This window comes from Parasteatoda tepidariorum, chromosome 3, assembly GCF_982258835.1.
Source record: "Parasteatoda tepidariorum strain Cologne lab strain chromosome 3, Ptep-v5.0, whole genome shotgun sequence".
In the NCBI taxonomy this organism is placed as follows: domain Eukaryota; kingdom Metazoa; phylum Arthropoda; class Arachnida; order Araneae; family Theridiidae; genus Parasteatoda; species Parasteatoda tepidariorum.
In genome coordinates this window covers 116987949-117000448 of record NC_141757.1, presented here as the reverse complement: position 1 = coordinate 117000448, position 12500 = coordinate 116987949, and the positions used below count along the sequence as shown (strand labels likewise).

Below are 12500 nucleotides of genomic sequence, written 5' to 3'. Positions count from 1 at the left end.
CTATATTTAGAAATTTTAAATAAATTCTTCACAAATTTGAAAGAATCGATTTATTTATCTAAAAATTTCAGAAATATTTGAATTATTGTAATGCATAAGTGGTGATTAAAAAAACTGATATGGAATTTTTTTTATATTTTTATGTATCTTGAGAGATTTAAATTGAAATAAACTTTATAACTACAGATTATTTATTTATTTAATCATTATTATTTTTTTGTGAAACATTTAACTCACTAACGCTGAGATACAAAATTCTACTAATCTATAGGGGAGAGTGGGGTCAATCGTAACATTTTTTACTTAACTATTTTTAACTAACAAAAAATCCAATATATTATTAGTATTAATTGACAGACGAGTAAAGTGGACTATCCTCTACTAGGAAAAATAAATACCTTATTTTAAATGTTATTATATTAGTTATTAACAATTTTTGACAGTCGTGCACTTGTTACAATTGTCCCCACTTACGGGGTCAATTGTAACAGTTCATAAATTCAACTAAAACATAGTTAATTATATAATTATCATAGTTGTGATATATTTTTTTATTGATCAAAATAGTAGTGATATTTTAGGAGAAAAAATAATAATGAGCAGAGACCTAAAGGGTTAAACTTTCAACTTTAAAGGGTCAAAAATTTTAATTTGTGCTGTGAAAGGTGACAAATAAAATAATGCACACGCAACATAATATAAATGATGTAGGAAACTATTGGTGGTTCTTGAAGAGTTAAGTAATGGTTTGTAAACGCAAGATTATTTATTTTCAACAATCGTCCCTTTACTTATTGTTACAATCGTCCCCAAGACGCCATTTCAGCTTCATTTGTTAAAAACAATGCTAGTTAATAATCAAAACTAATCTTTTTTTTTGGAAATGTTAATTAAGGTGTCCACTTACATATTCGGTTAATAATTTTTATTTGTTTAAATAAAATTACTTTGCTACAATATAATATTCTAATACCAAAAAAAGTACTTACGTAGCGTGAAAATATCTTTCGTGATGTAACTCTTTCAAAAGTGCATAAAAATGGTTACCAGCAGGGGTGTACATGTAGATTTGTTAAATACACCTTTTGCGCCACCTAGGAACCAAATCTGGAACCCGACACTCGAAATATTTGCTCTGTTACAATCGTACCCTGTTACAATTGACCCCACTCTCCCCTACTTATAAGCTTCTATGATTTATATTTTATTTTATAACCATCACTAAAAACAGCTGTCCTAATTCCGAATTTATGATTATCAATGCTTAACTCAGTAGACTTGTAATTTTAAACTCAACTCAGAAGACAAAACTCCTGGATCAAGCATTGGGACAAATTAAACTTCGTGAAGGACTATTTGATGGAACTAGTTGACGAAAGTGGTTTTGATTCACTAACCTGAATCATCACGAGAAAAATACTTTTAATGTAAGAATTATTCAGTGATTTGAGTCTAAACTCGAAAAAGTAACTGATTAGATTGATTTTCGAACTTTTTATGTTTCGAATGATGATTAAACTTCTGAAAATGTATGTTTCATGTCAGCCATCAAGTGATTACGATTTATTTATAGGAAACATGATTCAAAAAATATTCTTAATATCCTAATAAGTCATTAATATGAGCACTCACTTACATGATGAACTTATTATATTGATTTTTAAATTCAGTAACACTGCAAAAAAATTTAATAACGTATACTTATGTGCTTCTATGATTTATATTTTATTTTATAACTGGCACTAAACAATGGTCCCGATTCTGAATTTAAGATTATCAATATTCAACTCTGTAGACTTCTTATTTTGACTCTTCCGCGATATTGCAGAAAGACTGGTAAGAAATGTATCCACTGTGCAGGATTTTAGTTTATTTTATAACCGTCATTGAATAGCCGACCCAATTTTGGATAACCTTGTTATTTTAAACCCAAACTAAATAAAGGATCTCCTGGATCAAGTATTGGGACAAACTAACTTTCGTGGAGGACTTTCTGGTGGAACTAACTGCATTTGCGTTATATCTGGAGGAAGTCACGAAAACCTCTCACGGGTAGGCTGATGCCAACGGGAATCTAGCGGAAGACTACGGAGGATATTTCACATCAGTATTGTAGTCGGTGCGAGACGTGTTTTAAATCCGTATCAACCAGCCATCGCTGGGTTTTGAACCCGATTCACCTTATTGGGAGGTGTGCGCTCTATCCCCTAAGACAGTGTTTCCCAAACTTATGAATTTTGTGTACCCTTTCTAAATTTTTCGTAACGCTGTGTATCACTAATAAAGAAATGAATGTATTCTTTACGATAAAAAAATTGCGCTAAAGTTACAAATCACAAGTGGCTGTTGACACCACTAATTATTAACTGTTAACTCAGAAAAATATAGCCAATAGAAAAATTCGTAATCGTAAATTTTCATGGCTAGCTTTGTTTTTAACAAAAATTTTTTGAAATTTCTTTTGTTGCAAGATATTTCTCGTAAGAACGCGTACCCCAGCTAAACTGTTCCCGTACCCCTGGCGGTACGCGTGTGACACTTCGGGAGACGCTGCCCTAAGACACCACGATCTTGCTTCTATCATTAAAAATAATATAACCCAACCTTACGCTTCAAAAATCATTCAATCTAGACTCTTTCAATGTTTCAAAACCATTCAACCAATTCTCATGCAAAACTCTTTAACTTAGTTTCAAGCTAAAATTCACAATTTTTTAGCCCTGTCTCGAGTTATGATGCACAATCATTCAACCCAGTCTTACGCTATGATTCATAATCATTCAACCCTATTACACACTCTGATTGGTACTGCCCAGGTGCTCAGCTGTATCCGAGGCATCCTTTCAGCTGTGTCTCTGTTGCCTCGACCCTCTTCAACATCGACTTCAACTGCTGCCATGATACCCTTTATTCCGAAAAAGTCGGAGATGTGGCCAGGGCTGTGCTCCATGCCTTTGGTCCCATTTAACTTGTACTTTTCTGCACTAATCAAACGACAACAACACACTCTGATTAAAAATCATTCAACTCAGTCTCATTGCCCTGATTAAAAATTGTTTAACTCAATTTCATGAAACGAGTCAAAGTCATTCAACCTAATCTCATGATATGCTATAAAATCATTCAATTCGGACTAATTCAAATAAGTATTATTTTTTAAGCATTATTTTTTTTTAATTATAAGTATTTAAAAACTATTTTTATAGAATATTTTAACAATATTTGATTGTTTAAAGCTATGTTTTAAATATATTCTATGTTTGCTGAGTGGACAAATTTCCGATCGAGATTCTCAACATCTGAATTTCTGGATACTCCAGGAAATGTTAATAGCGATAAAAAAAAACATTCTTTCTTTTCATTAAAGTGTAAAAAAATGCAGACTTATTATTTATTAGTAAATAAATTCTTAATTTTCATTCATAAATAATTTTTAACCAATATCAATGATATGTAAAAAAATGTCTTATTTTCTCTTTGTTGATAAATATTACTGTTTTCAAAAACTCACACAAGAACAAAAATTTTTTTTGCCCGGAGCTGATGTCTCGTCAATTTATCAATTAATTACTGATTTAATATGATTTCAAACAAAACTTCATACGTAACTCGTTGCAGTATTTTGTCACTGAATGTGGTCTATTTCTTTTATGCTTTATAGCTAATTATAATTATGCTAATCAGTATTTTTCCAAGGAAAATAATATAAATTTAAAACACAATAAAACAGGTATTTTCAGAACTAGTTTTATTAAAAGCGACTTATAATGTAAAAAATCGCGGTTCAAATACGGTAAAAAGTACCGGCACACAGGTTGCCGGTAATTTTTCAGTAAAATCCATTTTTAAAAGAACAAGTTAGGGAACAAAGCATATTATATACCATAATTTTTTATAGTATTACTTGCAGCGAAATCACTGTATAACTCTAATGAAATAAATAATACTGTGAAAATTACCGTATAATATTTTAAAGTAAAAATTGATTTTACGAATTATACACTTTAATTGCCGGTACTTTATACTATAAGTACTGTATAGTTTACAGTTTGCATTATTATTAGCATTTTTGCAAAGGCGTATTGAAATTCATTATTTTTTTTCGATTTGAGGAAGCAAATTAAACATAAATCTATAATCTTGCTTCGTAAAATGTCGAAACAAAAATATTAAAGTTAGCACCAAGATTATTTTAAAAAAAAAAACTTATTTGATAATTTATCAAACCGCATTAAACTTTCATAATATGTCAGAAACATATATTTCATCTGAACATTCGAAACAATTGTGTTCTTTCCAAGGAATAAAAACAATTTTTCTCTTTATAAACATTCTGCTCCAACTCTTTACAGTCTATCATTATTTTCTCGTTATATGTTTCAGCATCATAAATATTTAACACAACATTTTCTTCGGGGTCGTATCAAATCTGATATCATAAATTTGGAATACTGAATATTAAGGTAAGGAAACACTTAAAACTTTTTTCTCTTTTCATTTCTTTCTGCATATCAATATATAATATGCCCCGAGTTGAACTTCACAGTTCTTGGGCACTCAAGTTGTATGCATCAAATAAATCAGTTGATTAAACCATTTCAAATCAAATAAATTAATTTCTTTTATAAAATAAAGTAAAACATTCTTCTGACAGCCCTTTGTTGGGTAGAAGTTTTATTGAGACCATGGTTCTACAATTATGAGGGTTTCTATGTAAAGTTAAACATTCCTACAGCGTTTCTTTATGGGACAAAAGATTCATTATGACCAATGTTCCACAATTCTGTGACCAACTGAATAAAAATTGTGACATACTCAACATACTCAGCATATGTATATATATATATATATATATATATATATATATATATATATATATATATATATATATATATATATATATATATATATATATATATATATATATATATATATATATATATATATATATATATATATATATATATACATATATATACATATATATATATATATATATATATATACACATATATATATACATATATATATATATATATATATATATATATATATATATATATATATATATATATATATATATATATATATATATATATATATATATATATATATATATATATATATATATATATATATATATATATATATATATATATATATATATATATATATATATATATATATATATATATATATATATATATGAACTTAAATGTCATTGTTTTCAATTGATTATCAAAGTAAAAATAAATTGTTTTTAGTTCAGTTCATTAAACGTTTATTAAAAATTCTTACCCAAACAAACAATAAGGATTTAGTCTGAATTTTTTTCGAGAATCTCTGTTCTCGTGGTAAGACCTGATGAAAACAAGTTTCAACCTGTCCCCCTTAATGCTAGGATGCTAGAGCCACGAACGTTTCAGTTCTGGAAAGTTAATCGACAGTTAATACACGTATGGAAGATGAAACTATATCTAAGGCAGAAGGTTTTAATGGGCCCCAGAACAATATTTATTGCAGGTTTCTTCCTCAAAGAACAAAAAGCCTTATTTTCATATTTTGTGGAATTTTTGAAGACCTTTATTCAAAAATGAAGCTTTTATGTAGATATGAAGAAATTCTCTACAATTTTTTTAAAAAAAATCTATTTAACAAACACTATATTTTTAAAATATATTTTGGCCGAGCCCTCAGCAGTCACGGGCGTGATTTTCCCTAATGTCGACTCCTGGGCACCTCTACTCTCCACGGTTTTATTTAAGAACTGTTTCATCGCATTATCTAGTAACCCTCACAGAGAGGCAGCCCTATGCTCGGCTCAATACAGCACTCGCAAAAATTGAAAGGAATCTTCGCGTTCATGGATATTTTTAAAAGTTACTTGTTTAAAAGTTGCTTGTTGAATTAAGTGAAAATTTTATCCTCGTTCAAGACTAGAAAAATTTAAATAACGAGAAAAAATATTTCGTCCTTCAATAAAGAAAGAAGTAGAAAAATCTGCCTTAATATCGTAAAGCGACAATACATACACACAATTATTTCAGTTAATTATACAAATATTTCGGTAAAAATAAATTTACAAATGGAAGCTATTCCTGTAAATTAAATAAAAATTTGGCGTAGTACAATATTTATATCTTCAGAATAATCAATTTCTCTTAAATACCTTAATTAAGTTTAAAAAAAGTATCTCCCACATAAATCATCACATTATTAAGTGTTCATATTCTTAGCTTTTATTTTTAGAATAAAGTATCACAATTTTTTTTAAGCAGTATGAAAAATAATTATTTTCATTTCCTTCATTTTTACCAATTTTTTTCAATTATTTCTATTTTAGAAATAGTGTGTATCTTCCTTCAAAATGCTTACAATACGTTTAAAAAAAACTACATATATTTCATACTGAACAATTTTTGATTGAAAATATTTTCTTCATATGAGAGTCTTAAAAAAAAATGAGAAAAATTTTCATTAAATTTTTTCAAATATTTTCCAGAAAATGCTTACTATTATGAAAATAAGAGGAAAAAATATTTTTAAATAAAGCATTGACATAAAGACGCAAATTCACTACTATTTTCGTATAGATAATTTATCTTTCTTAACATCAAATCATACTTATTAAAACTTAAAATTGTGGCGGCTGAACTTTTTTTTAATATCTATATATATATTTCTCTTACACGGCGACAAAAAAGAGCCTCATTACAACTCCCCGAATGGCAACGCTAGAAAATCGACCAATGATTGCCGCTAAAAATGTCACATGCCAAATTAAGCTGATCTGGCTCAACATATAGCGCTTTTAAAAACGGAAACTGAAATAACCAGACAGAGCATTCTCATCAAATGTGATCTCTTTCGAAATTCACCCTTTTACCTGCGGCAATCTCATACTATTAAGCTAGGCTGAAGTGAGTAGTCTTTGTCGATAGATCTCTACTTTAGTATTTTGTCGAAAGCGCTTTTTTTCACGAATTTATATATTACGAATTTATTTGACGATTTTTGATTTATATCACGAATTTATTTGTTTTATTATTGTTATTAGTTATTCATTGAAAAATGAGTCTCAGTCGTGCTGCTACGCTTTAAGATTTTATACTATAGCACACTTCTAATAGGTTTAACGAATTACATGTCATTTATTTGAATTCAAATTTATTTTAATGACTTAGTATTTACTGAAAAGATGTAATTTTTTCTAAAATAAAAAAAGTTTTTATATGGATTTAAATTATTGTTTTGAAATCGTAGAATTTTGTGCATTTGCAATGTACCTAAGTTAGTAGCGAGCTTGGTTTGCAAAGCAAACCATATAAGATTGCGTAGCAATTTTCGGGGGATGGCGAGAGTTAGCGAGCAGGGGGCGCAGCCCACTAGTATCTTAAATTTGTTAGGGAAAATTCCGATATTTTCTCATTCTCTTGCTTCAATCACTGTTATTTGTGCATATCTGAAATTATTCACCTTCTTTTTACTTGTTTACTAATTAATTTTATCATATATTTTGCTATGTACTTATCCTTTCATGCTATACTTCATTAATGTCATAACTTTTCCATCTTGTAACTTTTTATTCATAATTAAATAACAACTTTAGCTTATTCGATTCTGTAACTCAACAATTGGTCTATTTATTTTGCAATTTTTTTATTCAATTTATTTTATAAATTTTTTTTATTCAATTGATGCGCTTCTAATAAAGATAAAAATACTATGAAAATTATTAAATTTATTGCCACTCTGAAATGAGGCCTGTTTTTTTCCTTTACACATTTACTGACTTAGAGCGCTTTTTCATTGCACGACACGATACCGTCAAAACGGATCCGAATCTCGGCGAACGGTATAGGGTCAACTGAAATACATGGTCAGCAACGCAGCGCATTTTCACTCATCGATACGATAACGATTATGTCGTATCCGACAAGGCGATATCGTTTGTCGGAATCAAATGTCGGCTAAGCACGCACGTTTCTCCTCAAATCGTGCCGATTTTATTTGTTGTTGTAAATCTTTCCTGTTGCATCTCCTCTTTTGATATCATTATTTTATTCTTTTAATCAATTTTAATAGTTTATTTGATCATGTCAAATTTGAAAATAAAAGTTTTATATAATTTCTTCCATGTCTGGTTATATATTTCTAATCTTATGATGTTGCATTTTTTAAATTATAATGACGTTGAAAGACTTAAACAATCATAAAAGTTTTGTTGAAAATTTTTATAAATCCATTATATGCTCTAATGAAAAAATTATATTCTTATAATAGTAATGGTTTGATAAGAAGACAAATAAAGACCCTTATGTATTTCAAACAGAATTCAATCTAACTGCCGGGTTCTGCTTGATTGAATAATAAAAAGTCTGTTCCCTGATTCAACTGAAGCATTTTTTGAAACATGATAGAACGGCTTCAAAAGAAAAAATTGATAAAACTCATTTAAAAAATCATCTAACATGATTATTCTAAATGAAACTAATATTTTAATTCGAGTTTTTAAAAAAACGTTGATACTTTAAAGCATTTAAAGAATTTAAGTAATATTAAGTGATTACAGACATAAATTAGCGAGCAAACGCCAAATCGAAAGCCATATAAAAATTATTCCTCATTAACATCACTCTTGTTCTTGGTTACGCTCATTCGGACGTATAATTAAAAAATTTATTTGGGACTTTTTGTAGCTTATGGAAAAGCACATAAGAATCTCCTTCAACAAATCTTGCTTCATACATTTCGTGGGTACTTACCTACTAACGCCACCGCAGAAGAAGTTGTGCAAATGCGCCAATAAGGAGCAATCCTGTTGTTCGCACACAGCAACCCAGTTTTCGCAGGCAGTTATCTTTTGGATTCCTTGTTGCCTTGTTGTTTGCTGATTTTTGACGTCATTTTTTAGTGCTACGAAAATGCGTCTTTGGGATTTGCCAAAAACAGAACAAGAAGCAATTTTATTTTTTCAGGAGCGAAATATTTTACCAAAAAAACGAAAATGTACCAGATCCCATGACATGAAACTTTATCTTGGTAAACGTACGTTTTGGAAATGTAATTTAAAACAGTGTGATCAGCAAGTGGGACTTTTTTTAATATTAGGTACTTTTATTGCATTTTCTCTAGATAAAATCACATTACGCAGAAACATCTTAGTGTCGACATGGAAATGATGTTTTATTTTTAGATGTCTTGGAAATGTGACATACCATTATATATCTACTATCTCTTCGTATTTAAATTTTAAAGAAGTTCATAGTTAAAGAAGTTATTTGTAGTTGATACAATTTTTTATATATTTTATCTTTCAAGAGTAATATTTGTTCGAAAAAAGTATACTTTGAAAAATTCAAGATATACATTTAATACTTGAAATATATTCAAGATTTTGTTTAGATTGAAAAAGTATGTCAAGAAAAATATACAAGTTTTTTTTTTTTTTTTTTTTAACTTTTATAGAAATATCATTCCAGCTATTTTAAATGGCTTTTTAGGAGTACATTTGAAATAAATTCATGTACTGAAAAGTTAAATTCAGAATGAGCACTCATATCAAAAGGATATCAACGTAAAAATAGTAGGTATTTTTTTACGAAAAAATATTTTAAAATTGTTACAGCTGAAAGCATTTTTGAAAATGATCTCTATTAAAATAGCATATGAATCTTCGACAGCAAATATTTAAAAGTAGAGGCTTTATTTGAATTTTAAAGACCAATCGTATTTCAGAATTTTTTCTTTTCAGAAAAGTAAATCCAGCTTATCTAGATATCTATTCAACTGTTTCTAAAATGCAGTATGCTTAGCAGAAGGACTGTTTGAATATGTTAGAAAATGTTTTTTTTTATCAGGATATTTATTTTTTTAAAATAATTTGCATAAGCCTAGGAAAAAGTTTTTTTTTCTCTTCTTATGAAAAAAGGAAGATTTTTTAAAAAAGAGAATATAGTGAATGTACTTTAAAATTTAAATATTGCTTTTTTTATTCTTTTATTAAGAGCTTTTTTGTTTTTTTTTCTGAACAATTCGATTTCTTTTAAAGAAACAAATATACAGATAGTCATATTTGCTGCTATGTAGCGAAAGAAGAACTAAAGAAAAACGTAAAGGAATATAATGGCGGAGTGGCTTCATAAATTCGGTGACCATCTCATCTTCAATTTTAGAAAAGATCATTGAAAATCATAGAGTCCTTAAAAAGTTACCGTTAATTTAATCAACGAATAAATTATGTATTTTAGTAAATCCTTATTTTGCTGAAGTCGTATTCGCTACGATGCCTTATGTTTTTGAATAAATAAATGCTAGTTTCAAAATCTTTGGTTTTATTAATAATTTTGTTTTTATGATGTGTATTCCAAACTTTAATTTTATTTCTATTTTAATCTATTAGTTGGCCATATCACATCTACAATAATGAGATATGACAACATGTTAGTTAATTATAAAAAAAATTTTATCATATTTTGCTCTCAGTTTTCCATTATTTTTGCTTAAAATATGTTAAATATGTGAATGAGATTTTAAAGTAGTCATAAATATTTCTCGTATCTCTATTTTTAATACTTTTATTTCAGTTTGAAAAAAAAATAGCCATATTATCTAGATTTACCCTCCATCATAAACTTTTCCTTTGTATTTTTGATTTCAAAGAAAGTTTATAAAACATTTATAAAAGTTTAAATTATTTCCAAATTCCACATAGTTCCATTATCGTAACTTAAGAAAATGTGTTGCAAAACATGTTTGGTGCTCTCTGAAACATATTATCATTTATGAATAGCAGAGAGTGCGAGCTTTTCTCGAATTTTTAAACAACTCTTTAAAATATTTCTGTTGCCTTCACGTAACGTATTTTAATTTTAAAAAAATCGCTTCAGGTACTGAGATAAATAAGAAAATTAGTTTCTTTGATCGAATGGCGTTACTTGTTTTCTATTCATACTATTTAATTGGAAAATTTGGAATTTTTGAATTAAATAACTGATTTCAAATATTTAAAGCAAGATAAATAATTTATTTGTTTTCAAGATAGTCAAATCTTTTGGCCTCCTTTCGCAATGTAATATTTGTTTTGTATTTTTTTACAATAACAATATAAATGGAAAATAAAGCAATTTTACTAATTAAGCATTTATATATATTTATATATATTTGTAAAACAAATGCTGCATATGAATTAAAGCAAAAGAATTTTCATATTTCTATATGGGGAAAACAATTGCTTTTTTCTTACCATGTTATCATAAATAAGAAATTAAGGAAAATTTATAGATATGAAACTTTTAAACTAAATTAGATTTCTGGGGACTGGAATTTTTAGAAAATTTCTATACATTTTATAAGAAATTCAAATTATTATTTTCCGACTTTGTTATTATAAATGAAAAATTAAAAACTTATCCCAAATTACTTTTAATTTGAAATTAAGGAATTAAAAATTAATATTAATTAAATTATTATAAAGAGTTTACGTAAAACAAAAGGTATATATGTAATATTTTAAAAGATAAAATTCCAGCCAATAGACTTGATTTTAGTACTGTTAAGCATTTTACCTGCAGAATACAATGGCTTCCACATACTTATGAATAGAAAATTAAAAACAAAAATATTAATTATTCAATTATAAATATTTAAAACAAAATAAATGTCATGTAAGAATTCATTTCAAGATAAAATTGAAGTTATTGAACATCATAGCGATTTTCTTAATCTTTTACAGAAGAATTTTTTTAAGAAAAAATTATTTACGCATAAGAAGAATAAATGTGTTTGTTTGCAAAACACAAGTTTCTTCCATTTTCCTAAGAGAGCCATTTAAGAAATGGCTTTTTTTACTGCCAGTTACGAACTTATTTATACTAAATGGAAGAAAGTGCAAATGGCGTGTTATTGCATACTGAAAGATAAAGTTTCTTTTCAAAGAAAATTATGTTGATAATTCTCCGTCGTCGAACAGCTTTAGTTGCTGAACATCAACACATTTTTTTCCTGACTTTTTTATTTTCAACTTAAAGTATTTTGTTAAAAGTTTATATTCCTTTTTTTTTTGCTTCTCTTACTTTCATTAAACTTCTTTCTATAAATGTGCGTTTATAAATCAGAAAGCGTTTTATAAATCTTTGAAATGTTCAATGATTCAAAAGGGATTATATATTCTAAATTTGAAACTTAATATCTTATGCATCTAATGATTATAAATAAAAATATCTGACTTCATTATCCCTTACAGTTGAAAATTATCACTAATGATTGAGAAATATTGTATTTAATTAAAGATTATTGTAACTGGAATTCTTTTTTATACTTGAGAATTATTTTTATAATAAATTTTACTAAAATCATTACCAAAGTGCTTCGATATGTGTTTTTGTCTTCCCAGTGATTTTATCATATTCTCTATTAAGTTTTGTCGATATTTTTTAGTTCTCTATTAAGTTTTGTCGATATATTGTATTTCTTTATCTCTTTGGTACTATTTAAGCGAA

The 12500-nt window shown here is 27.5% G+C and overlaps 1 protein-coding gene across 1 annotated transcript in view; it reads right to left on the bottom strand.

Moving 5' to 3' along the window:
- Positions 1 to 2776: 2776 nt before the first annotated feature.
- The window catches only part of LOC147814223 (protein FAM200B-like), a 69137-nt gene continuing 59413 nt past the window's right edge, over positions 2777 to 12500 (bottom strand). Inside the window, exon 2 of the mRNA XM_087160276.1 lies at positions 2777 to 2984. Within this exon, the coding sequence (XP_087016402.1) occupies positions 2777 to 2984 (208 nt within the window). The remainder of the gene's footprint in view (positions 2985 to 12500) is intronic.